This window comes from Canis aureus, chromosome 3 (genome assembly GCF_053574225.1).
Source record: "Canis aureus isolate CA01 chromosome 3, VMU_Caureus_v.1.0, whole genome shotgun sequence".
NCBI classification, from domain to species: domain Eukaryota; kingdom Metazoa; phylum Chordata; class Mammalia; order Carnivora; family Canidae; genus Canis; species Canis aureus.
The window spans coordinates 12,183,621-12,211,305 of NC_135613.1; the positions used below are offsets into that span (position 1 = coordinate 12,183,621).

Consider the following 27,685-nt stretch of genomic DNA (forward strand, 5'->3'; position numbering starts at 1 on the left):
GGAAGTCATGTGAGGTAACTGGGCGGTCTCCCCCTAGGCCAAGAGTATACATTTGTCCCAGTGGGTGCCTCCTCTGGGTTTGAGAGTGGTACACACTGATGAGCAACTCACTCATCCAGCAAACACCCAGCTCTGTCTGTAATAGATGAAGCATTGTGGGGAGAGCCAAAGATGAGTGCCAGCTCAGGCAGCATGTCTCATGTTGTGCATTTGTCCGGTAAGAATTTGGGGGATCCCTGGGTGGCGCAGCGGTTTGGCGCCTGCCTTTGGCCCAGGGCGCGATCCTGGAGACCCGGGATCGAATCCCACGTTGGGCTCCCGGTGCATGGAGCCTGCTTCTCCCTCTGCCTGTGTCTCTGCCTCATTCTCTCTCTCTCTCTCTGTGACTATCACAAATAAATAAAAATTTAAAAAAAAAAAAAAAGAATTTGGGGGATGTCAGGTTATAAGGACAAGGAGAAAGGATGAGCATCTATTGACCCCTGCCGCATACTAGGCACTGTGTTAAGTTATTTACATTTATTGCCTCAGTTCACCCTCACAGAAAGTTTGTATTATTAGACTTTATATTACTCTCCTCATTTTAATTAGGAAAATGAAGCCTAGGGATATAGGCTAGGTTTAAAGCCAAGCTTTACCCATACAGGAGGTAAATAATAAATGTCCCTCTCAGGGCCTGTAGATTCAGAGTTCCCTTCCTCTCCAAGTGAGACCATACTGAGATCCTTTGTCCTCACAGTGGAACAGAAAATTTAGGATGCCAAGAAAGAGAGAGCTCAGTCAATAACAATCAATCAGATGTGCTACAAATACTGCCTAATCTCACCTTGGCCACTTTGTTCTCTGCCCAAAAGTGGACTCTTAGCCCAGGTGGTCCTCGTGCCCCCAGAGCTGGCATCGTTCACATGGCTGATAGTGGTGGGGAGATCACTGCAGGGTCGGCATAGTCTAGGGCTGCAGAGAGGGTGTGCATTCCCAAGGGACTGTCACTACAGAGGGGTAGGGTTTGAAAGACTATCTCATCCCTTGTATGACTTGTCTCAGGCCCTGGTGACATCCAGTCATTACCCTCTGACCTTTTTTTGACAGGGGAAGGTTTCTTCCTATTCTACACTAAAAACAAAGAGTGAGAGAGCCTGATTTCTAAAAGATTTTTAATAGGGGATTTGTAGACATATAGTCTCCTCCTCCCTAATCTGCAGACTATCCCTTGAAAAGAGCGAAGAAATCTTAGTGCCTTCAGCTTAAAAACAAGAGCGAATAGTCAGTCTTGAATCCCATTTGTCACTCTTAAGAATAAAAAAAATCATTTTGAGGCCTTACCAGGGTCCCTATAGTCCCTACGGTCTTCCCAAAAATCTGCCACAAGATGGGAACAGATAAAATGCTATGGGAGGTTGTTGCAGCTAAAGCTCTTGGAGTTGCAGATACCAATTCAGGATAGTCCAAACAAGAAAGGTTTGCTTCAATAAATCAGAGACCTCAGACAAAGGTCAGAACATACCCTGTAGCCAGAGCTGTATGGGACTGGAACTGTCACCTGTAATGCAACTTTCAGAAAACCAGCAGAAGCTCAAAGGCCACATGCCACTCACTCACGGTATCTCCGTTGTTCTATTCTCTAGTCTGGCTTCAGTTCAGCTCTCCATCAGCAACTGCCAATGATCTCTGGTCATCTTAATTTGTTTGAGAGAGAGTGGAGAGGGAGGGAGAGAGAGAGAGAGCGAGGTGGTATCTGAGATTTGGGTTAATTCATCTCTTTGAGTCAAATGGGTGTAGCCAAGTCCCGCTAGTTATTGCTCAGGGGTGGGTCCCAGAGTGTGTAGGCTGCTCCTTCTAGGGGTATGACTATGTAGGAAATGGACCTTGTCAACCACAGAGTTGAGGTGAGGAAGATTTCACAGCAAGGGCAGTCGAGACAAGAAGGAAGCCCTATGTAGATGCAAAGTGGCTAACACGCTGATCCCTGCTCCTCCTCCTCAGCTCGTTGCTCGAATCGTTGACATTTTTGAAGTGGAGCCTAACAAGATGTGTGTTGCCAGCCGCTCACATGCCTTTGCCACGGTGACCTTCACCCCGCAGACCATGCAGACCTACCAGTGTATCTTCGAGGCTACCTTGGATGGCTTGCCTAGGTACCAGCACCCCCAGCTCCCTCTCCTGGGGCAGGGCTACGGGCCACACCCTCTATGGAACATCATTCCTGGCATGCCAGGCTGACAGGCCTCTGTCTTCCTGTTCCCTGCAGCAGCCTGACCAAGAACCGAAGCCTTGTGTTTGATATCGTCGGGGAAGGGAACCTCCCTCGGGTGACCGTAGTGCGGCCAGTCCTCTGCAACCAATATGGAAACCCCTTGCTCCTCTTTAAGAGGCTTCTGCTTGGTCACTCAGAGAAGCTGCCTCTCATCCTCAAGAATAATGGCACCATCCCTGCCCAGGTACTGCTGGAGGCAAAGTGTGGGATGGAAAGGGAGAAGAATGATTCAGAAGTAAGACTTCTAACATAGAGGTCTCCACCATACCTGATCCTCGAAAGGACTTCTTTGATTTTCCTCCTACATTAACCTGTGTGAGACATGGGGCATGCAGAGCCGCGTCAGCCATAGCATCCACACTCCAGGAGCGTAAGGAAGCAGATTACATAGCGCACTGATAGTTACTATGTGAAGCCAGTGCGCAGTGATATACCCTGAGCAGAGTGAGGAGGACTATGGGTGTCCTTGGTGTCTTCTTTGTCCTTCACTTCTTTCTGTAATGAGCACTGCATTTTTAATAAGGAAGAAACAAAAGAAACCTCCATAGGGGTGAGAGATGCCACATCTGAAGGGATTTTAGTTCAGTGATTAAATTGTGCTTTCATTTAACCACACACAAAAAAAGGTCATACATTGTGTAAGGGTTCTACAGAAAATTGTAGGACATTTGAAAGTGATCTATTCCCATCTAGGGGAATCAAGGAAAATTTCACTATAAAGTGACATGGAAGCTGGGCATGGCAGGATAGGTGGGTTTCAGGAAGGGAGCATGACAGTAAGTGCATCCCAGCTGGAGGAAGAAAACTATTCAAAGGCAAAAAAGCAAAAAATGTGTCCAGTACAAACAGGAATGAGTAAGCACCCAGCTTCGTGAGAGCACAGGGACTAGAAGAGCAGTGGGAGATAAACATAGAAGGGTGGAATAAGGACAACTCGTGGGAGGCTTTGGATTCTCTCTATATTTTAAACCCTACAAGATGTTCTTACTATCATTGTTGGGTTTTGCTGTTTATACAGTCAAGGCTCATTTCAGCTTACCCACATAGTCACCATTTATATTGCTCTTCACTCCTGCATAGCCATCCTCCCATCTGAGATCCTTTGCCTACCTCCTGAAGAATAATAGCCGGTACTATTCCCTTCATGCAGGTCTGCTGGTAGTGAATTCTCTCAGCTTGTATTTGAAAATCTCCATTTCTTCTTCATTTTTAGTGTAATTTTTACTGACTATAGAACTTTCACTCGGCAGTTGTTTTCTTTCAGCAAATGAGAGCTATCATTCCAGCTGTGTCTAAAATGTTCTGTTAAGGCGATCTTTTTCTTCTGGCTTTGTTTAGCATTTTCACTTTATGTTAGTCATCTGCAGTTTCACTATGATGTGTCTAGGTATGGATTTCTTTTCATTTCTCCTTCTTGGAATTCACCAGGCTTCTTGATTCTGCAGTTTATGTCTTAAGTCAGTTTTGGAAAATTCTAAACATGTCTTGAAATATTATTCCTATTCCATACTGTCTCATCTCTCCTTCTGGGGAGGGGGCAATTCACTGTGTGGAAGACCTTCCCTTTGTGTCCTATATGTCTCACCACCTCACTACATTGTCCATCCATTTTTCTCCATAATTTCTTGGGACTTATCTTCAGCTCATTAACTTTCCCTTTAGCTGTATCTAATTTTCTATTAAACCTTCCATTGAGCTCTTAAGTTATTATATTTTTCAGTTCTAGAATTTCTATTAGGCTGCTTTTCAAATACACATAATCCGTTTTTAGGATTTCCTGTTTTATGCTGAAATTTTCAGACTTGGCTTTATTTCTTGAACATAGTAATCACAACCATTGTGCCATCTATACCTGGTAATTCCAAAATCTGGAATCCCTGTGGAACTGTTTCTGATATCTGCTATTTCTGCTCATTTTTGCCCATGTTGTCCTTTCTCCTCATGTGCCTGGTTATCTTCAATCATGTGTTGAGTATTATACTTGAAACATTACTTAGAAATAACAAGACTAAAAAAAAAAAGAAATAACAAGACTAAGGGTGATGTTATTTTTCTTCAGAGACCATTTTCATTTGCCTCTGCCAAGTACTTGGGGACATTAGAAACTCAGGATCACAAAAACTAGTTTTGGGTTTGAGATTTTCTGGATTATATATATGACTCAAAGCAGCATTGCTACCCTTGGGGCAGCTGGTTTATATCCAGACTATCTTTGGTCCTGTTGGCAGGTCCTTTGGGGTCCTAGTCTATAGGAAAGAAGATATCCACCTTTCACAAGATTTTTGCCCTCTTAGCACCAAGAAGCCATCAAAAGCACAACTGAGCTTCCCACCTGCCTCTTCTAGACTGGCAAACACTCAAAGTCAAAAACACCCTCAGAAATTTAGGCTGGCCTCTCTGGATTACCATGCTCTTCTAGACCTTGGTCTGGCTACTCTTCATTATGTTCTTAGCTCTGTGATGCTTTAAAAATGTGTTTCTCTTGTTGTTCTCATCTTACTTTGTTTGTTTTGAATCCATATTACCTAGTGTACCATTACCCTGAATTATTTCCATTGAAGTGGAACCTAATAAGCTGTATGTCGTCAGCTGCTCACATGCCTTTGCCATGGTGACCTTCACCCCATAGACCATGATTGTAGTTTTATAAAATGTTCTAGCATCTAGTTCAGTAAACTACTGCTTACCCATTCCCCATTTTTCTAATTTTTAAGCAATTTCTGCATATCTAGTTTCTCAGATGAACTTTAGACATCATTTTATAATGTTTCTCAGAAAATCCAACTGGAAATCCTAGAAATTATTTGGGAAGAATTTCTACCTTTAGAGTATTTAGGCTCTCAAGAGCAAGATTTAGAGTTCCCATCCATTTACCAAGATCTTTTTATGTCAATTTTTTTCATATAAATCCTCCATGTAGTTTCTTACTAAGATTGTTTATAAACATATATTTTTTCTCAGAAGCTTCCTTTGAAGTGTCACTATTTCTTTCTTCTTTTTGCCTCACTTCTTATACTGTTCAATCATATTTGTGATGGTACCAGCATTACTATCTTCTAAAACTGTCTGCTGAGTTGCCATACCTAAAATCAGATAAATGACTTTAGTTTTTTAATCAGCTATGGTGGTCCAGAAAGCATCCCTTTTCTCCACCTAGGCCAGAAGCCCACTTTGGTTTTCTTCTTAACTTGTCAGGCTGCTCAATATGACACTATCAGGCAACTAATGCGTTAGCACCTGGAGATACTGATTTTTAGGAACTCATATTCATGTAAGCCTTTATAGAATGATGAGTATTAATTTCCATTTTATTAGTCTAGTGTATATGTTACAGCCAGCTCTGTCAACAGCAGAGTTCTTGGCAAGCCCGTTTTGATACTATTTAGCTGAGTGATCTGGAAAGTCACTTATACTCTCTGGACCCCCAGTTCCTTACTTGGATAGTAAGGGCTAAACTAAACTTTCATTTTCCTCCCCTTGTCTGATATTTATTTTATCTACCTTTTAATCAAAAATTCAAAAAAGTGAACACTGGGCACAATGACTTTTTGGGTACTTCCCAAACAGTGCTGTGTCTCAATCCAGACTCAAAACCCATGAGCAGCCTGTAAGCTTAACACTCAACCTTGCTTTCCTTCTGCCAGCTACATGTTGATCTGAAGGACCAACAAGGTGTCTTCTCCCTGAAACGGAGCCCCACCACCTCCTACATCTACATCACAGAGGAAAACAAACCACATGCAAAAGGTAAGTAGGGGAAGTATAGCTTCTAGAGGGCAACGGGTCCCAGGAGCTGTTTTGTTAGGGAACTAATGAGGACCCAGCCAGAGTAAGATGCTCCATCTCATCACCAGTGGCCTCTGTAGGTAAGTCTCATTCCCACACATTCCCTCCCTTGAGTCAGGATCTTTTTTGTTACATCTTCCTTTAAACTGCTTCTCACTCTCTATGGTCTCTCTCTTCTTTTTGCAGCAAAGAAAGCTCACACAGCCTCTCTGGTTGTTCCTCCTGGAAACACAGCTGGATTTGAGGTTGTTTTCCAATCCCAGAAGGTTGGGAGAATGACAGGTATCATCCACTTGTCAGTGATCAACAACCAGTATGAGGAGACTATCATCCACATGGTAGGAGAGGGTTACGAGGATGACATCACCTTGGACAACATCCATGGGCTGGTGGTTTCCAGTAGCCCCGAGACCCCAGAGATCTCTGAGATCATCGAGGAAAATACTATGGAAGACTTGGTAACAGGTGAGAGAAAGAGCAGTAAGGTATTGACAACTGTTGGCTCAGGTCATTTTAAATAAGAGTATAATTTAAATAACAGATCATCCAGCTTCCTGGGAATTTAGGAAAGCATCTCCTCTTCATTACTGTATGTTCCATCATTCCTGGCTCAGACAATGACTTCAATCACATGTTCCCTTAAGGACTATTTATTGAGCATCAGCATGTATGTACCAGGCACCATGCTGAGCCCTGGAGCTCCAAAGAGCAAGAAGAGAGTCTCTGCCTTGGGGAGCTTATAGTTTTAGCTAATTTCAGTTTAGCTAAAACATGAAATTCAAAATTCATATTCTAGATTAGCTAAGGGAGCACAGATATGTATCTGTCTAGTTTTCCCTGTTTCTTTCAGCTGGCTTGCATTGACATTGTCTGTTCCATAGGAACCGTGTATCCTAGACATTCCAAGAGAAACCGTGGGCTTCCCTGATTAAAGAAGGTGTAGGTTTGTGCTGTCTCTAGAACATCTTTCTCTATAGCCTCACCACTCACTGCACTGTCTGAGGACCTACAGCCGCAGCAGCACCCAGGAGCTTGTTAGAAATGAGAATGGCAGAGCCACACCTGCACCTCAGGCCTACTGAAGCAGAGTCTACATTTTATTTAGCAAGATCCTGGGGTGACTTGTGCATATATTAAAGCTTAAGACTTGCTCCTCTGTGGTCTTATCAAGTACTGCAGCTTCATTTGGTTGACTATATTCTTTGGGGTAGGAGAAAATTTATTTCATCATTATTATCAAAAAGCACCCTAATTGTGTAGCTAATTAGTATGAAATGAGTTATAAACACATTCTCATAGTTTTTTTCTAGGAGCTTTATTATAGTGCTAGAATGTAGCATTAGACAGTCTATATGATATGGCTTAAAATCAACACTCCTCATATGTATGGCGTTTCACCCATTTGCAGCTACAAGGTGACATCTCTCTTGTCAGGGGTCAAGCAGGAGCCAGCAGTGACCCTAGTTCAGAAAGCAGATTTGATACTTAAAATAGGGTTACCAGGTTTAGAAAATCAGAATACAGGAGTCCCTGTTATATTTGAATTTCAGATTTTAAAAAAGAAGAGCTTTTTATTATTTGTGTGTCCCAAAGTATTATATGGGACATACTGATACTAAAAATTACTCATCATTTATCTATGATTCAAGTATAACAAAGACTTTTGTATTTTATCTTCTTTTATCTTTTTAATAATAAATTTATTTTTTATTGGTGTTCAATTTGCCAACATATAGAATAACACCCAGTGCTCATCCCGTCAAGTGCCCCCCTCAGTGCCTGCCACCCAGTCACCCCCACCCCTCACCCTCCTCCCCTTCCACCACCCCTAGTTCATTTCCCAGAGTTAGGAGTCTTCCATGTTCTGTCTCCCTTTCTGATATTTCCCACTTATTTTTTCTCCTTTCCCCTTTATTCCCTTTCACTATTATTTATATTCCCCAAATGAATGAGACCATATAATGTTTGCCCTTCTCCGATTGACTTATTTCACTCAGCATAATACCCTCCAGTTCCAACCATGTCCAAGCAAATGGCAGGTGTTTGTCGTTTCTAATGGCTGAGTAATATTCCATTGTATACATAGACCACATCTTCTTTATCCTATTTTATCTTCTTTTAGCTGTTAGTAGTATTGTTTCAGCAAACAAATAGAGTTGGGGACCTATATTTTTCTCTTGGAGGTTAGGGCCAAGGTGGATGGATGGACGGATGGATGGATAGACAAACAGATTTCCCAAGGAGCGAAAGCTTAAGCTAAGGGACTCTAAATTTTTCCAAAATAATCATCAAAGGAGGGAGGGATGCAGGAGGGTGAGGCCCCATGTCTTTCAGGTGCTGCCTCCTAGGGAAGTGAGCCCTAGGAGGAGAGGTGAGGGAGGACTCACCTTCTGCTTCCATCCATAGCTGCTCTGGTGGACCACATCCAGTTTGGGGACTGCCACATTGGAAACAGCTATAATGTGAGCTTCACAATCACTAATCACAGCCAAGTGAACGTCATACGGTTTGAATGGCCCCTTTTAGCTACAGTTTCCTTTTCCCCACAGGTAAGTGAAAGCCACTCACTGTTTTCTGGACTTCTTTATGCATAAGCCAACTCTTATTTGATTGTCAGTCTGTTCCCATGAATACATGGGATGGGATGGATGGTTCTCAAGCTGAGAAACAGCCCAGTAACCATCCCTTTAATCAGACCAGGTACCAGAGGACACCGTTTGTGTCTCCTCTAGTCTCAGAACAGAGAATGAGCTCCGCCACAATGGCTGCTAGGCCGATGTTGAGGAATTCCATAGAAGCCTGTGTGGATGAAAACAGGTCCCAGCCTTCCTATCCCAGAGTGTAGACCTATATCCCCCAAGGTGTATGTTCTTTAGAGCATAGTCCTGCCAAAGTGGTTCACTCCAAGCTAAAATGGGGGTACTGGGTTCTGTGGACAGCTGAGATTTAGCAAATCTGCAAATTACATCTTTGTCTTAAAGGTGCCCAGGGCCAGTCAGCATACTCAAACCTGGTTAACTTGTTTTACCTGGAATTTCCTGACCCTTTCTTTTAGCATCTCACAGCACACACGTTTTATAAATTGCTGACCAAAGTTTGACATCATACAAGGCTTGAGACAACACAGTAGCTGATCTAGCCTCTGGCTACTTGTTGTTTTTCATAGACAGTTCACTGCTGAGTTCCCAGGACAATGGATATACCCAGATGTATCTGCTGCCTCCTGCTCTGTTTCAGTCACCAAGTCTGTTCAATAAACCTATAGAATTCTAGGGTGGATAGAGCAAGGAGAGTTGGGACCCTATTTTGTCACTTTTTTTAGTGTTTTAAGTAGGCTCTATGCCCAGCATGGAGCCCAACACAGGGCTTGAGCTCATGACACTGAGATCAAGACCTGAGCGGAGATCAAGAGTTGGACACTTAACTGACTGAGCCACCAGGAGCCCCCTTTGTCGCTTTTAAATCTTTGAGGGCTATCAGGAAGCTTTGTTTCCTGGAGGGATGTAAGGTGTCACTCAAAACAGGTAGAGATAAGCTTCAGATAGTCCATTTATTTAGTGTACTCATGTGCACACACTCATGCATATACCCCACACACACATACACGCATTCGTGGCCTTGGAAAATACTAAGCTTTCTTCTTCCTTCATCTTCCAGCAGAGGGAGAGTTTCTATATCTGTCAGAAATATGATAGGACTATTGTGTGTGTGTATACACACACACACACACACACGTGTGTGTTTATACATGCTAATTTTTTTTTTTTTATGATAGTCACACAGAGAGAGAGAGAGAGAGAGGCAGAGACACAGGCAGAGGGAGAAGCAGGCTCCATGCACCGGGAGCCCGACATGGGATTCGATCCAGGGTCTCCCGGATCACGCCCTGGGTCAAAGGCAGGCGCCAAACCGCTGCGCCACCCAGGGATCCCCTATACATGCTAAACCTAAATGATTTTATGCTATAGACCAAATTAGATTTCCCATTTATCTGGTATACTTCAGTGAATTGCAGCCTTTCTGGCCTAAGGACTCTTTTGCCCTTTTAAACATTATTGAAGAACCCCAAATAGCTTTTGCTTATGTGGGTTATGTCTATTGATATTTACCATATTATAAATTAAAACTGAGAATATCTGAAAACATGTATTTATTCATTTTTAAATAATAAACCCATTAATGTTAATATAAATACCATTTTTTTAATGAACATGGCTGTTTTCCAAAATAAAAATTTAGTGAAAAGAGTGGCATTATTTCACAGTTTTACAAATCTCTTTAATATCTGGCTTAATAGAAGTAGCTAGATTCTCCTATTTGCTTCTCTGTTGGATCTGTGGCAATATTGTATGTCATGTAACCTGTAGAAAGCTCCATTGTATACTCATGAGAAAATGAAAGTGAAAAAGTCAACTAACATCGTAGTATTATGATGAAAGTAGTTTTGAGCCTCATGAGCTCCTGAAAAGGTCTTAGGGGTCCCAAGGGTCACCTGATCACACTCTGAGAACTGCTAATGTACTGTGTGCATCTGTCCATAATTCATACAGGTGACACTGATGAAGAAGCACAGGTTAACAGTGTGGTTCCTGGAGCCATACTGTCTGGGGCGTAATCCAGACCTTCCAGTATTCATGGGAGGACCATGAGCAAGTTACAAGTTTCCTTGCCTATAGAATAGAGGTAATAGCTATACATCTCATAGGGTTGTTGTGGGGATCAGCAAAATTGTATAAAGGTTTAGAATAGTGCCCATGGCAAGTAATGGTTTGTTTTTAGGATTGTATTTCTATATAAGAACCTCTTTAAAAAAAAAAAAAAGAACCTCTTGTACATATTTAAGACAATTCACAGATGCAGGTTTGAATGATGTATTTTTGTGAAGACTTTTGGCTCTACCCCTTCTCTAGAATGTCACTATCAGGTATCAAAAGTCCTCAAGCTCGGATTTCCAAAAATACTAATACCAGGCTTTTCCCCAGATTGGCCACCTCCACCCCGGATGTGCCAAGGATATAGCAGTGACCATGAAGTCAGATGTGCCCATCAATCTGAAGAAGATGGGGGTCAAGTGCAAGCTCTCCAGGATCACATTTCAGTTCCCTGCAGACCAGGTCCCTGATTGGGATGACCGCATGCGCACGGTTAAATGGGTGGATGTTCACAGAAACACACCTGGGACTTTTGCTACAAAACGAAAGGTAAGTGAGGACATCAGGCACAAATCTGACGAGGCCTGCCATATAGTTGAGTGCCTGCTGCTCCCCACTGCAGTGTCTCATCATTTCCTTCCTTCACAGACAAAACACACACACACACAAACACACACAACAGATAAAGCAAAACAAAACAAAACAAAAAAAGTTTTCCATTTCACTTGACCTTGATTTCAGAAGTGACAAACTGAACTTGCAAGCATGTCACCTGCCAGCCTCACGACGTGCACATCCTGATCCATACAGCTTTAGTTTCAGTCTGGATGCCTCATGAAGCAAGTCCTCCCACCTTCTTCAACATCGTGGTTAGCCTTCTAGTTATCTCTTCTTTCTCTCGGGTGTCCAGAATTAGATCAGTTATAATCTTTGGTTCATGATGGAATCTCATCTGTGGTCCAAGCATGCCCCTCTTTTAATTAGTCCTTGGTTGGTTTCTTTTTAATGGTAGAATAAATAGAGATGAACTCACACTCAACATAAGAAGTAAAACATGGATTAGGTGTGTGCTTCTCAGCCATTTCATCCCCATGCCTCCCTCTTAGAGGTAATCACGATCCTGAATCTTGTTTACTTACTCCCTTGATTTTTATTTTTTCTTTCTTTTTTAACCTATGCACTCTTTCTTTTTTTTTTTTTTTAATTTGGGAAAGAGGGAGCATGAGCAAGCAAATGAGAGAGAGAGAGAGAGAGAGAACACGAGCACCAGCAGAGGGAGATGAAGAAACAGACTCCCTGCTTCAAAGGCTCATGGCCTGAGCTAAAGGCAGACATTTAACCAATTGAGCCACCCAGGCGCCCCTACCTATGCATTGTAAAAGGCATACTGTTTAGTTGTAGTCTTTAACTTTAGTTTTTAAAAAAAGGTTGTAATGCATGTGATCCATATCATTGCATGTGGCTATAGTATACCCATTTCACTGCTATATAAAATTCCACTGTTATTTGTCATTCTCTCTTCTTTTGAAAACTATTTGCGGTTTTGCTATCATGCACAGTATTTCTGTGAACATTATTGATCATGTCAAATGGTGTTCATTTGCAAACGTTTATATTCCTCGAAGTGGAATTGCCAAGCCATAGGATATATGAAATTCAGCTTTCCAAAGTAATGCCCAAATGTTGTCCAAAATGGCTATACCAATGTACACTCCTATCGGCAAAGGGATCTTACTGATCCACATTCTCTCCACAACTTGGCATTGCCAGACCTCTTGGTTTTTATCATTTAAATGAATGGGAAATGGTCTCTTTGGGGGCTATTTTGCATTTCCCTAACCACTGATAAAGTTGAATATGTCTTCATATGATTATTGGTCATTTCAATTATGATGCTTATCCTTTGTATGAGTTATTTTATTTTTGATAAACTCTACTATTCTTTCCTATTATTTGTCTGCAAATGTCTTCACCAAATTTATAGCTTATCTTTTTACTGTCTTTGATGTATCTTTTGATGGATAAAGATACATTTATTAATCTCATCTTCTATATATATTATTATTTGTGTCTTGTTTTTAAAACCCCTCCCTATCAGGGAAGAAAAAATATGCATTTTTTTAAGGTTTAAGAACTTTGCTGTTTCTATTTAAGCCCTTGGCCCACCTGGATTTTATGTATGATGGTATGAGGCAAGGATCCAATTTCATAGTTTTCCATCTAGATAACTAACCTAGCCAACTCCCTTTTTTGTTTATCCCTTCTGTTTCCTAGTGACCTGCCATGACTCCCTTGTCATCTAAATTTCATATATACCTAGGGTGTTTTTTGTCTCAATATTCTATTTCATTGTCAATTTTTCTATCCCTATGCCAATTTTACCCTACCTTAATTTCTATAGCTTCATAATCAGGGACACCTGGGTGGCTCAGTTGGTTAAGCATCTGCCTTTGGCTCGGGTCATGATCCCAGAGTCCTGGGATTGAGCCCCACATCAGGCTCCCTGCTTAGCAGGGAGCCTGCTTCTCCCTCTTCCTCTGCCTGCCTCTCCCCCTGCCTGTGCGCTCTCTCTCTCTCTCTCTCAAATAAATAAAGAAAAAATCTGGAGATCCCTGGGTGGTTGAGGGGATCCCTGGGTGACTCAGCGGTTTGGCATCTGCCTTCAGCCCAGGGCGTGATCCTGGAGTCCAGGGATCGAGTCCCACGTTGGGCGAGTCCCACGTTGGGCGGGACTGCTTTTCCTGCATGGAGCCTGCTTTTCCCTCTGCCTGTGTCTGTGTCTCTGCCTCTCTCTCTCTCTCTCTCTCTCTCTCTCGGTCTGTGTCTCTCATGAATAAATAAATAAAATCTTTTTTAAAAATCTTTTTTAAAAAAAGCTTCATAATCAGCCACAGTATCTGAAGCAAGTCTCTTTTCCATACTGTTTTATTCTGAAGTGCTTTAGTTATTCTTAGTCCTTTATTTTTCTAATTTTGGAACCCACTAACCAAGTACTATGGAAACCCTAATGGAAGCTTGATTGGAATTGGATTGCATCTATAAGTGAGTTTAAGAAGAATTAACAATTTTATAATATTAATTTATCTATTAACAAATTTTAGTTCTTTAGGTCTTCTTTGATTTTTTTACTACTATTCAGTTTCTTTAATAGTATTATAACTCTTCAGGCTTTTTATTTGTTCTTGAGTTAATTTTATTAAATTATTTTCCTAGAAATTTGCCCTTTGACTAAGTTTTCATATGTATTTTCATAAAATTATTTATAATATTTTCTTATCCTCTGTTTGAATCTGTAGGATTGGTGGTAATGTCCTCCTTTTTATTTTTGATATTGGTTATTTGTATTTACTCATTTTTTTCTTTTTTTTTCTTTTCTTTTTTTTTTTTTTACTCATTTTTTTTCTTGACCAATCTCATCGAAGACTTTTTAAGTCATTCCAAATAAATAGCTTTTAGCTTTGTTGGTCCTCTTTTTTTATTTATTTTCTGTTTCATTAATGCCTATCCCTATCTTTATGATTTCCTTTCTTCTACCTTCTTCTGAGTCCATCTAACCAAAAAACTCTTATCTCTGCAATCCTACTGCTCTCAGTAATTTGTTGTTAGGCTTGCTTTAATCATTTTCTCTAGAACTTGAATTTATGCATTAGTGCTCATTTGCACAGGTAAAATATTGTACTGTGTCTCCCCCAAACCCCCATCCCAGCCCTTTATTCCTGTCAGTCAGCTGACTCCACCTTTGTTACAGGTGATAGAGACAGACCCTGAGCCTGCCCACTCCATAGTAGAAGAGAACTATCGAGAACTGCATCTTCAGATTAGTGCCAATGTGAATTTCGCTTCCTATCGATGCCATACAAGCAACGTGCACTTTAAAGAAACGCTGGTTTACCAGACCCGAGTGTTTGAGTGAGTCTTCAAAAGCCCCCCACCATCACAGAGAAGCTCTTCCATTTCATCATTTGTCCATTCCTTCACCACACATTTATTCAGTGTCTATGATAGCACATGCCAGGCATCAGAGCCATGTGGCATGCACCAGAGTAACTCCGTGGATGCAGGGAAACACTCAGGCCCACAAAGCTGTTGAAGTTCACACCCAAAAATCAAAATATAGGTCAGGAAACACAGTCCACCAGGAGGGCAGCAGCTGGCCATCAGCCTCAGTGGGGACTGTCCCTACAGCAGTCCACACTACTCCCCAGGAACTGTTCTTTTCTCCCTGATCCCAGGTGACAGCTTGGACAATATCCACACGAAAGGCAATGGGTCCATCTTAGCTTAGAAGCCCCACAACCTACAGAAGGCAATAATCCTCATAACCATTCTACAGCTTCCAAGATGCTTATAGGGGACATGCCCAGTTATGAGTCGCTATTCTCAGAGAACCCCAAGCTATGGCTTCCCTCCAGGGAATCATAATTCCTCCAGACTAGATGCAATTTACCAATCAGGGGTCATTTTCACTATAAACAACATTCCCTGATAATACAGTGGTGCCCCAACTGAATGTTAGAGGATAAGAGGTACCCAGGTGAAGAAGTGAAAAAAAGTCCTTCTAGGCAGAGAGAGCAATATATGCAAAGACAGTGAAAGACTATTCTTTGAGAATTACAAGCACAAAAATGTAAACCACTGACATTTCAACTTTATGAGAATTCGTAATTAACTTGTTCAACTCATTTTGCCTTTGTTACACTTTAAATGTTCTCTCAAATTATTATAGAACCAAAAGAGATGAGGCAGGAAGTGAGACCTTCCTTCTGTTGATACCTATTTCACCTAAAGCAGGGGTTGTCAAACTGTGGCCCACAGACCAAATCCAGCCAGCTGCCTATGTTGTACATGAAGTTTCTTTTAGCCCACAGCCATGTCTATCTGCTTATGTGTGGTCTGTGGCTGCTTTTACACTATAACAGCAGAGTGAGTAGTTGCTACAAAGACCCATGGTACACAGAGCCAAAAAAAAAAAAAAAAATGCTCTCTTGCCCTTTGCAAAAAAAGTTTGTCAACCCCAATCTAAACCCAGAACTTCTTTATCAAAAGTATTCTGTACCACTAAGATTGCTCCAATTTATAAAAATTTTCTCTAGATAATGGCCAGTACTCATAGTTTTACACAATAAATGCAAGCCCTTGAAGTCAAAGCACTTGACTTTGGGCATACCTACATGGTCTACCTGGATTAGATCATGGAAGCCTAATCCTTACACCCTACCTTAGACCTACAGCCCCCTAACCCTCAATTCCTGCTCTTCCCTAAAACTAGGAAGAGCACTTGTGTTTCTTTCTTTCACACAATCATTTTTCTGGTGCCAAGGCCTCATCCTTCTCCTGTGATTGTGATCAAGTTCAAAAGTGATTCTAGAAAAAGCTTCTATTTTCTATTCTTATCTTAGATGCAGAGAAACTTGAAGTGAGAAAGGCTCCACTAATTCAGAATTTGAGACAAATCTCAGCCAGTGAATTAATCTCAGGCAGAGGTCAAACAGCCTCTGACCACAGGGACATGGTTTCCAGTGAGACATGATTCAGGAAGGGAGGGACTGTGGCATTTGCACCTAAGGAAGGTACCATTGTCAGAAACATTTTGATTCCTCTCTCATGGAATTTTTTCAGGATTACAGCGATGCATGCTGAGAGCTCACTGCATAGGGTTCTGGTTGTGTGCCAGATGATTTTAAGTGCTAAACATTTGGATTTTTTACTTTTAATAGCCATGTATATATCTTACATGCTTTAGAAGAAAATATAGCATAGCAAATGCATGGCGTCAGATAAAATGCTTAAAAGCTGCCTTTTGAAAAAAATGTTTAAGAAACACAGTGATGACTTAAAAAGTTAAATAACAGTTTACATGATGTGCAGACAGAAAAAAAAAATCATCGACAGCACATTTCTCAAATCCATTCTCTGATCTATCTGCAGGCTTGAGCTGATTAACTCAGGAAATGTGCAGCTGGAATTCAACTGGGTCTCAGAAGATACTGCAAAAGCTGTCAGTTTTGCAAAGCCAGATAACCAAGGTAAATATGATGGCAGGCAAAACCCAGGGCTTGAACTAAGTTCCCAGTTAGTAGAAGAGCCTTGTTCATGGAGCAATGAACACTGCTCCAATGGCCCCCTCAGTAGCCAACAAGAAGCAGAGCAAATGTCTCATGGTGTCTACAGAGCCAAACATGCCTAAGAAACTCAATACCTGACCTCAGTCCTCCTGGAGTGGAGAACTTGGACCCTGGCCATCCACTGGGCCAGCATGGTCACAGACCCCTGGGAATCTTGTCTTTTTAGGCCTTATTCTTGTGGGAGATTACAGGCCCTTGCAGAAACTGATGAAAGCTATGAGGGGTCTCCCTCAAAATATATACACTCAGACCCAAGTTGATACATATAAAGCACTTGAAAAAGGCCTCAGTACTTAGTAGACAAATAACCCATTACTCTTGTTGCAGTTTTGGAGATTCCCAGACCTTTTAAATGGGCCCTTATCCATAGGCTGCTAGTTTGTGAATCCCTATTTTAAAACAAGGATTCTCCAAAAATTATGTTCACAGTCCATTTTTCTTGAGACATCTCCTCAACCCACCTCCTCAAGCCAAAAGAAAACAACTTTGAAAACTTGATAGAATTAATAGAAGTATTTTCATGAGTCTCCTACAGGAGATATGAGCCAATCCTTACCCCTTGTGCCCAAAGTTAAATGTACCTGCTAGAAGAGGTGAGCCCTTAGACCCCACAGAGGGTCCCTAAGGACTTGCGCTCCCACTGCAAATGCAGAATATCACTGGCTGTCTGTTTGCCCCTAGGTTCCTCTCAAAAAGACGAACTTAGCCAGGGCACGCTGCACACGGTCAGCACTCTGGACAGTGCCACAGACCACTGGAATGATGTTTCCCTGCCACCCTTCTCTGTGGACCCTTCCTCAGGCATTGTGCCAGCAGGGAAGACTCAGAAGCTCAAAGTGAAATTCTCCCCACTGGAGACTGGAGACTTCGAGAGCAATCTTTTCTGCCAGTAAGGAGACTTGGTCCCCAGAACAAAATTCCACATCTCCTATCCTCTCTTCCACCCCACCACTACCACCACCATTCTTTTGAGCCTTGGGGCCCCTCTACAGTCCCCAAATTGCCACAGTTCCCTTTGGGAAAATTCTTTTTTAAGATTTTATTTATTTATTCGTGAGAAACACAGAGAGAGGGGCAGAGACATAGGCAGAGGCTCCCCTGCAGGGAGCCTCATGTGGGACAACCCCGGGATCATGACCTGAGACAAAGGCAGATGTTCAACCACTGAGCCACCCAGGTGCCCCCCTTTGGGGAGATTCAAAGGGGCCCAGAATTTGGAAGATACAGAGAATTGGGTCTTTTGTGTTACTCACCAACTCTCTAGACTCTTCCCCCTCCTCCTTCCCCCTTCCCAGCCACAAACAGGATTCCACTGAACAACAGAATGGCTGACAGACAGATGAGTTCCAGGCCTTGGGCATGTATGAACTTAGGAAAACTTTCTAGTACCCCTTCTGAGACTTGATTTCCTCATGTAGAAAGCAAATAACAATACCTACCTTGTACGGGCATCATGAACATTAAATGAGTTAATTCAAGTGAAGACTTAGAACAGTACCTGGCACACAATAAGCACAGTAAACACACATGGCAGGAGTGGAGGTAGTGGGGCTGATTTATAGATGAGGAATAGAGGGGGCTCAGACCCAATTCAGGAAAAGTCAATCCAATAACTCCTAGCAATGAAAGCCCCTGATGTGCTAACCACTCCCAGGAAAGCTCTGTGCAGAACACCCACCTGACAAAGGAATTGAGTGAACCATGGCATGGGGGTAGTGAGATGTATATGAGACATAAGAGCCTCATGGAGCCCCTACGATCTGGGCCACCTAAACTTGGTGCTGGACCTAAGTCTGCTCACATCCACCTTACCTTCTCCAAGGATCTCATGATACTCTTTTAGGATTTCGCTGTCAATTTTCATACTTCACTAGATGCCTATAAGAGCGCCCAGGGGGTAAGCTTATTTTATAGCACGGAGATTTTGTCACCACAGCTGGAGGAAATAACTTGGGGCCACTCTTATTTACAGAAAAGGAGCCAGAATTCAGCCTTCTCCTACTCAGCCCATTCATGTATTCATCCACTCAACAGTTAATGAATAGGGATCCCTGGGTGGCGCAGCGGTTTGGCGCCTGCCTTTGGCCCAGGGCGCGATCCTGGAGACCCGGGATCGAATCCCACATCGGGCTCCCTGCATGGAGCCTGCTTCTCCCTCTGCCTATGTCTCTGCCTCTCTCTCTCTGTGTGACTGTCATGAATAAATAAATAAAATCTTAAAAAAAAAAAAAACAGTTAATGAATGAACACCAACCATGTATCACACACTATTCAGGGACTGAGATTATGTTGTTGACCAGGACAGACCCAGTCTCTACTTTCATGGAGCTCACACTCTGGTGATATAACTCATTTACAGCCAACTAAGAAAGCAACAATTGATTTAAAAATAAGTAATAATAACCTTATCTTCTCAGGATTCCCAACCTGCCACCTGGAGAGCAAGGCCCAGTCCTATTAGTAAAAGGGCGGAGCTTCTTGCCCCTCTGCCATTTTGACCTGAAACACTCTGACTACATCAGTGGTCATCGGCGCAACCCAGATCTCCGAGGGCCTAGTGGTGCAGCTCTGGACTCAAACACCCGGGTCATTGAGTTCACCAGTGTGGGCATAGGAGGGAAGAGTCTCCGGTGAGTTGTCTAGGTTTACAACAGTTGATTTCATACCAGTCAATCCTTCTAAAGAACATAGAGGAAGAATTCAGGGAAGTGAGTGAGGCTAATTCCTAGAAGCAAGCTTGAACTACTGGGTTTGGACTTTAGAGAACTGCTCCATAAGGAAGCTGGATTTATCTCCTTGGTTTCAATACTGGGGAGATTTTAGAATACATAAAAATAGAATCCCTGACCACCACCTTAGCCACAGAGGATCACTGGGACAAAAGTGCCCTAGGCATCATTATTACTCCAGAGTCCAGAACTCTAGTCATAGTCTGGACCCCCAAATGAGATGCAGTTTTCATTTCCAAGGTAATGAAGTGCCCAGACAAGTTCTGATTCCCAGATAGGGAAACTGTGCTAGGGAAGGTCCTAAGAAAGTTTCTCTTATTTCTCAGCCCACATTTCACTCTCTGCAATAAATTATTTCCCCCTCGGCCAGGACTTTCACAATCCTGAATCCCACTAATAGCACCTACTCCTTCTGCTGGACCTCTGAAGAAACTGAAAGTCTCCAGAACCCTCCAGCCTTCACATGCCTTACAGAGAAGGGCCTCATCCACCCTGAAAAGAAAGCTGAGGTGTGTGTATGAATGAAGACCACCCAACAGAGTACTTTAATCATTCTCTCTCTTTCTCTCTCTCTCTCTTTCTCTACATAGCAAGTGTGCTGTAGACCACAGGTAGAGTGAGGGGGACAGCCCAAGGGCACATCAATTAATACGTATTTCTTGAGTGGCATAGACATTAGGCAGTCCTTATGAACATGACACAGCTGTGCTCTCTTGGTTGGTCATGGAGAGATGGAGAGCTCTAGTATTTGCTGTTTTAAAAACTGAAATTATTAAAGCAGGGAAGGAGAGCTGGACATTAATGCCTGGGGACTCAAGGACTCATGGAGTAACATGAAGACTTATTTTTTTCCCAAGGATTGACAGCAGTAAAAGGATACAGATGTGTTTTTACTCAGTCAGGCCAAAGGGCAAAAGAGAGAAGTGAGTCATGTCCCACAGTTTAGTCCTCATGTTTACGTAGGGGTCTGGGGTGTGGGTCAGACTTAAAGAAACATGAATTCATTGGCCAAAATAGATCTATGGTCTTTGTATCCTGTAAGTTATGCAGAGAATGTCAGAGGCAGAAACAAATCCATGAAACAGAAATTATGATTTCACATGCCTTGAGGGAGATCACACAAATAAATGCATGGAGCAGGCCAAGGGTACAATGATAGGGAATGCTGAGCACAACACTGGCTGGCTGCAGTGCTTCTCTGCCAGATGATCACCACACAGACAAGTAGGCCTGGTGTTGCTAATTTTCCCAAACTTTTTGGGAAAAGCCAAAATTCCATATTTTTATCAGACTCTCTCTATTTTTCACATGCCAAACAAAGACATGGTGTGAAAATACGGCAGCCCAGCCATCAGAGGCTATGGGTAGGGTAGAGGCCCTCAGAAGGACCTGTGAGCAGGGCAAACAGATATTGATATTGCTGGAACAGCCACACTTATAGCCTTCACAGAGATGGTAGAAAAGTAGGAGTAGGGGTGATCTGGTGATATCAGCCACTGTAACTCCAGCACTAGTCAGCTTCCAGGGGCATGTGGAGCAAACTTAAATGCTTTTTACCACTCTGTTCCAAATTGTCTCCTTAGATTGTCTTCCAGTTCACACCTTTCCATCTGGACATCACAGAAGCATTCTGGGCTTTCTTAATCCCCGAACACAACATCACCATCCCTTTTCTACTGGTAGGCAAAGCCACCGATCCTCTCATCAATCTAGACAAGTCACACATCAATTTCAGTTGTCTCCTTATTGGTAAGGCTGCCCCATTGGTTTATGTTTGAGTTGGTGTGACCTGTGAGGGAGGGGAGTGGGACTGACCCAGCAATGAACTCCAGGAACAGACTTGGGTGGGAAACTTTTCTGGTGCCTTCCAGAAGCATGTCAGAGGTGCTCTATCACTGTTCACAAAGCCACAAAGTATTTATCTCTCAATCTAATTTCCATCAGGTATCTTCTAAACCCACACACTATAACCTAAGAAAATTTAGGAGCCTTGCTACAGATCCTACTCTTAAGATTCCTTGAAGTTCTGGACTATGTTCATTTCTAGAGCCTCACGTTATCCCCATCTTACTTGTATGTGCCTCCAGAATATGGGCTGTATTTGCCTCTCAGTCTGTGCCACAGGGGGTCAGATTTTCCTGCCATCCTTTTAGGCACTTATTCAGCTCAACAAATATTACCGAGCCCTTGTATGACCCAGGCACTCTTCTGTGACCTAGAAATGCTGTGAATAAAGCCAAAGTCCCCACCCTCATGGTGCTTACATTCTAGTAATAGAAAGCAGACTACGAAAAAAGAAAATATATAGCATGTCAGATGTTAATAAGTATTCTAGAGAAGAATAAAGCAGGGTAGGGGGAATAAAGGATGCTAGTATGCAGTGGGAAAGTGACATTTGATCAGAGACCTGAAGGAAATAAAGGAGGTGATTGCCAAATCCCTTATCACATGGATGTGGGGAGTGTGTGTGTGTGTGTGTGTGTGTGTAAAATACAACTAAAGCCAGAAGATGTTTTAGTAACTCATTAGATTTTTATATTTAGAAAAGTAATATTCTTTATAATCAGACAATCAATCTGTATAAAATTTTAATCTCTTTCCACCCATCCTTTCCATCAAGGAAACAAAATGTTGACAGTTTGTTATGTAATATTTCCATACATTTCTTATACTGATATATATAAGTAGGTAGGATGAGATTATAGTGTTTCAGAAGTTTCTGAACAAATATATGGGCAGTATAGTATAAGAATAATAACAGCGCTCTTGTATAGAAAACAAACAGATGGTTACCAGAGGAAGAGGGGGGTTGGAGAGATGGTGATAAAACAGGTGATGGGGATTAAGGAATGCACTTGTAATGATGTGCACCAGGTGATGTATCGAAGTGTTGAATCACTATACTGTATACCTGAAACTAATATAACACTGTATGTTATGTTAAATATTAATTAAATAACTAAAAACAGCAAAAGCGAGACAAACAGAATTTAATCTGGGAATGCAAGGGTGGTGCATTTCAATATAATGATTATATCAACAGATTAAAGAACAACCATGTGATCATATACTAAAAATCATTGCTAAAATTAAGCAGAAATTCTCAACAAAAAATTCTAATAGTAAGATAGGAATAGAGGGGAAAACTTAAAGAAGACGAACCAGGAGTACCTGGGTGGTTCCATCAGTTAAGCATCTCCAACTCTTGATTTCCACTGATGTCATGATCTCAGGGTCATGAGATCAAGCCCAAGTCAGGCTTTGTGCTGAGTGTGGAGCTCGCTTGGGATTCTTCTCTCCCTCTGCCCCACTCCTGCTCACACATATGCTCAAGAGCTAGCTCTCTCTCTCTCTCTCTCTCTCTCTTAAAAAAAAAAAAAAAAGACTAACCAAAATCAAGAGGCAAATATTATCCTGTAAATAAGCCACTAAACTTTTCACTTCAGTTAAAATCAAGAATTAGGCAAGGATGCTCATCATCACCATTATTATTGAATACTTTCTTAATAATTTTAGCAGATACAATAAAACAAGAAAATTCAATAACTGGCATAAACATTAGGGAACAAGAAACAAAACTGTCTTATTTGCTGTTGCTGGTGACTTCATACATAGAAAACCTCAAGAGGCTCTAGAGAAAAGCAAAACAAACCACTAGAATCAATAGGATAATTTAGTAAGTGGCTGGATGCAAGACAATTATGTAAAAATAAATAGTTTCTCTTTCTTTTAGTGATAAGCACCTAGAAACAGAAACAAAAAAATCCATTCAATATTGATAAAACCTATATAATATCGAACGATAAATGTAACAAGAAAAGCGTAGGACCTATATGAAGAAAACTATGGAATCTTATTAAAATGCCCCCAAACAAGATGTGAACATTTACTAGTTCTCTCAAAATTAAATGCAAATTTAATCAAGTTTCAGGGATCCCTGGGTGGCGCAGCGGTTTGGCGCCTGCCTTTGGCCCACGGCGCGATCCTGGAGACCCGGGATCGAATCCCACGTCGGGCTCCCAGTGCATGGAGCCTGCTTCTCCCTCTGCCTATGTCTCTGCCTCTCTCTGTGTGACTATCATAAATAAATAAAAAAAAAATAAATTTAAAAAAAATCAAGTTTCAATTAGAATCCCAACTGGTATTGCCAGATAAAATACAGGATACATAGTCAAATCTGAATTTCAGATAACAATGAGTAATTTTTTAGTATAAGTATGTCAGTATAAGTATGTCCCATGCAATGGTTGGGACATACTTATACTAATATAATATCCTCTAAATCTGGCAACCTTAATCCCAAAAGGATTAGGGGTGGGGGGAGAATTGGATAAAATGATTCTAAAGTATATGCAAAAAAAAAATAGATGCTCTACAGTAATCAAGGAAAGTAAGAAAAAGCAAAATCATGACAGAAGCTGTATTAGGGCCCTGTCAGGACACTCATGACATACCCGAGCTCTGATTCAAAAGAGTTTAATGCAGACTATTTACAAAGACATGGGCAGAGTTAAGGGGCCTACTGGGGAAAGCGAAGCCCTCACTAACAAAAGCAGGGAAAGGCATTGGGTCCGAGGAAACAGGGAGAGAAAATAAAGTCATCAGAGTCACCTAGGATGCCATGAGCAAGACAGAGGACCCACCTAGCAGGAGCGGGCAACCGATGGAATAAAGTTCTAGAAGTAAGAGGTAGAATCTCCCCCAAGGGAAGAGGGTCACTTGTAGAGCAGAATCAAAGAAGAGAGGTAGTCAAGAACTGAAGAGCTTGGGAGGAGAGGGAAAAGAAGTTGAAGAATTTGTTCTAAGAGGAGTAGTGTCTCCTGAGATACTTCAGGAGCAGGCATGAGGCTTTCTTCCACTGAGGGCTGGTGTTTCCGCCTTAGGCAGAGAAGCCAGGGAGACCGTTCAGATCATCAACAAGGAGGAGCAGGGGTTCCACTTTGCATTCCAGGACAACTCCCGATATTCTGAAGGTTTCAGCAATAGCCTGGTGATATGTCCCATGGAAGGCTGGATCCCACCACTGTCCAGGTACAGCAAAAGTCTCCCATGACTGTACCCTCCCAATATAGCAGGGGTTCTAAGCCTGCTAGTCAGGAGAATCTTTTTCCCTCAGAGTGCTCTATATCATGTCTCTTCCAACTCTAAAATTTATATGAACAGTCCCATCCCTGTCTACTTATTTCCCATTGTTCATTTTCCTGATAAATTGTAGAGCACTGAGAACTCTCAGCTTCTCTTCTCAATATTTTCTCTCATTTCTATATTTTTTTCCTTGCCATCTACTGTATTTGTGAATTCATAAAGCAATGTCCCGCCATGTCTGGCAAATCTTCAAAACTCATCGTAAGTTGGAATGATGATGCCTTTTCCTCATAATGGGTATGCTAATCCATCGGGCTCATATTCTTCAGCAGGTTATAGTAGGTTGGCCTTGTCAGCTAATCTGCTGTCTTCTTCCCTGACCAGATTCCCAATTGATATTTTCTTCACACCAAAGCAAGAAGGAGATGTGAACTTTAATTTGATCTGCAATGTGAAAAAGAAAGCCCAGCCTCTGACCTTAAATGTCAAGGCTGAGGGATACACAATGAATGCAGAGGTCAAGTGCAAGGACAGAACTGGCTTAATCACTCTCCTGAGTCCCAAAGAGACTAACATTATCAACTTCTATGAGGTAAGAGTGTGAGAGAGCCTTGATTCATTCTCTCACCCCCTTCTCTCTCTCTCTCTCTCTCTTGATTCATTCTCTCACCCCCTTCTCTCTCTTACACTCTCCTCTGTCTCTCTCTCTCTCTGTCTCATTCTCTTCACACTGGCTGGAAAAAGCTGTACAAGTGAGTGTTAGCTGAATCTGTTTCAAATTCCAGGGAGCCTAGGAGAACAGAAACATGCCAGAAGCTTCTCCATCCTCAGAATGCATATAGTTTAGTGTATATAGTGCATATAGTTTACTTATTTTTCAGGGGGTGGATAGATGGTAGGGAAGGTAAGAACACTTGTGTTAAACATAGAGGAAGGATGTTTGGCTACCAAGGGAGGTCTAAGAATTAAATTGCCATCTCACTCTTCAGGTATGAGGGTCCCCCAGCTCTTAGTAGCTCTTGCTGGTACATCTGACTACATTAAGTCCATGATACTCACCTCACTAATATCATCTGTCATCCCTATTTCCCAAAGGGTATTTTCCCCAACATATTACATATCCTAACCCCAGAGAAGGGAACCATGACTTGCATTCCATCAACATACTTCTCTGTTCCCTGTCCCTCAGGTAGAGTTGAACGAATGTGTTCAGTGCGAGCTCAGCTTTATCAACACTGGAAAGTTCAACTTCAGCTTCCAGGCAGAGCTCTCCGGCCCCAAAGCCCTGCTGCAGTACTTGGAATTTTCACCCATTGATGGCAGTGTGGATGTGGGTCAGAGTGCCCATGCCTCCCTGTCTTTCCAGCCATTTAAGAAGTGTGTCTTGAAAGGCCTGGAACTCAGAATCAAGGTGAGACCATTTAACATCGTCTGACACTGAAAGCACTCACAGCACTCTGTCTTGAGAGATTAATTCTCCTGGATGTCCCTTGTCTTCTCTACCCTGCCAGAAGCTCCTAGACAGTGGTTGTGTTGGAGACAGTCTCACAATCTCTAGTATAAAGGCCTCACCTACAGTTGAGGCAGCTGGTGAATAAGTGTCCATTGAAAAGCAGTTGAGCATCCATGCCCTGGAATCCTGTGCAGCTATTAAAATTAATAAGGGAGTGACCCCTGGGCGGCTCAATGCTTGAGCATCTGCCCTCGGCTCAGGTCATGATCCCAGGATCCTGGGATCAAGTCCTGCATCAGGCTCCCCACAGGGAGCCTGCTTCTCTCTGTGTGTCTCTCATGAATAAATAAACAAAATATTTAACATAAATAAGTTAAAAAGGGAGATGAACGGGAAGTAAAGAGGAAGCAAGAGAGACAAAATATATGTAACATTTTCTAAAATAAGTTATTGAATGAAAACCCAAGGAATTACGATGTCCTCAGGAATGGCAGAAAAGGACCCTTGAAGAGCTGCTCTTCCACAGTGATGAGAACACTGGCAAAAACCAGCAAAATCAACTTTTTCAGAACTCTTAAAAGGTTTGCAACATTCCTAGGATCATTTATTCAAGAAAAATGACTGTATTGTGTGTAGATGCCTCAATTTCTTTATCTCTTAATCTGTCAATTAACATTTAGGTTGTTTCCACATCTTGACTACTATGAATAGTGTTACACTGAACATGAGAGTGTTAATACCTCTTCAAGATCCTCATTTCAATTCTTTTGGATTCCAAAGCCAAACAAAGACACCACAAGAAAACTATAGGCCAGTATCACTGATGAATATAGGTACAAAAATCCTCAACAGAATATCAATAAACCAAATCCAACAATACATTGAAAAGATCATACACTACAACCAAGTAGGACTTATCACTCAGATGCCAGGATGGTTCAACATACAAAAATCAATTAATGTGATATCTGACATTAACAAAATAAAGGACAAAAATCATATGATTATCTCAGTAGAAGTGGCAAAAAAGCATTTGACAAAATTCATCAAAGACTCTGAACAAACTAGGATTAGAAGGAAAGTACTCCAACATAATAAAGATCATATATGAAAAGCTCAGAGCTAACATCATACTCATCAGTGAAAAGCTAAAAGCTTTTCCTTTAAAATCAGGAACAAAGCAAGAATGCCCACTCTTCTGGAAGTCCTCAGCAGAGCAATTAGACAAGAAAAAGAGAAAAGGTACCCAAATCAGAAAAGAAGTAAAATTGTCCCTGTGTGCCAACAACATGATCTTATTTACAGAAAACCCAAAAGATTCCATTTAAAAAAATCTGTTAGAATTGGGGCGTCTGGGTGGCTCAGTCAGTGAAGTATCTGCCTTTGGCTCAGATCATGATCTCAGGGTCCTGGGACTGAGTCCCACATCAAGCTCACCTCTCAAAGGGGAGCCTGCTTGTCCTTCTCCCTCTGCCCCTCCCTCTGTTCATGTACTCTATCAAACAAATAAAATCTTTAAATAAAAAAATCTGTTATAATTAATAAAATAATTCAGTAGAGTTGCAGGACATAAAGTCAACAAACAAAAATCAGTTGCTTTT

At 41.8% G+C, this 27,685-nt stretch overlaps 1 protein-coding gene and 1 long non-coding RNA gene across 10 annotated transcripts in view; one reads left to right on the forward strand and one right to left on the reverse strand.

Annotated features, from left to right (window-relative positions):
- The window catches only part of HYDIN (HYDIN axonemal central pair apparatus protein), a 384,136-nt gene that overhangs the window by 321,902 nt on the left and 34,549 nt on the right, over positions 1-27,685 (forward strand). For all 8 annotated transcript variants that reach the window (XM_077889901.1, XM_077889900.1, XM_077889907.1 and 5 more), the window contains 15 exons: positions 1,984-2,135; positions 2,249-2,438; positions 5,899-6,001; positions 6,227-6,505; positions 8,447-8,589; positions 11,023-11,241; positions 14,441-14,601; positions 16,621-16,718; positions 17,499-17,706; positions 19,235-19,447; positions 19,917-20,055; positions 21,130-21,295; positions 24,430-24,577; positions 25,016-25,223; positions 25,821-26,042. In XM_077889901.1, the coding sequence (XP_077746027.1) occupies positions 1,984-2,135; positions 2,249-2,438; positions 5,899-6,001; positions 6,227-6,505; positions 8,447-8,589; positions 11,023-11,241; positions 14,441-14,601; positions 16,621-16,718; positions 17,499-17,706; positions 19,235-19,447; positions 19,917-20,055; positions 21,130-21,295; positions 24,430-24,577; positions 25,016-25,223; positions 25,821-26,042 (2,649 nt within the window). The remainder of the gene's footprint in view (positions 1-1,983; positions 2,136-2,248; positions 2,439-5,898; positions 6,002-6,226; positions 6,506-8,446; positions 8,590-11,022; positions 11,242-14,440; positions 14,602-16,620; positions 16,719-17,498; positions 17,707-19,234; positions 19,448-19,916; positions 20,056-21,129; positions 21,296-24,429; positions 24,578-25,015; positions 25,224-25,820; positions 26,043-27,685) is intronic.
- Positions 1-27,685, reverse strand: part of LOC144308991 (uncharacterized) — a 57,714-nt gene that overhangs the window by 3,512 nt on the left and 26,517 nt on the right. Inside the window, exon 4 of one of the 2 annotated variants that reach the window (XR_013375150.1) lies at positions 7,360-7,500. The exons of the other annotated variant lie outside the window; for it this stretch is intronic. This is a non-coding gene — a long non-coding RNA (uncharacterized LOC144308991). Of the gene's footprint in view, positions 1-7,359; positions 7,501-27,685 lie in introns of those variants that run through there. 2 annotated transcript variants of the gene reach the window in all.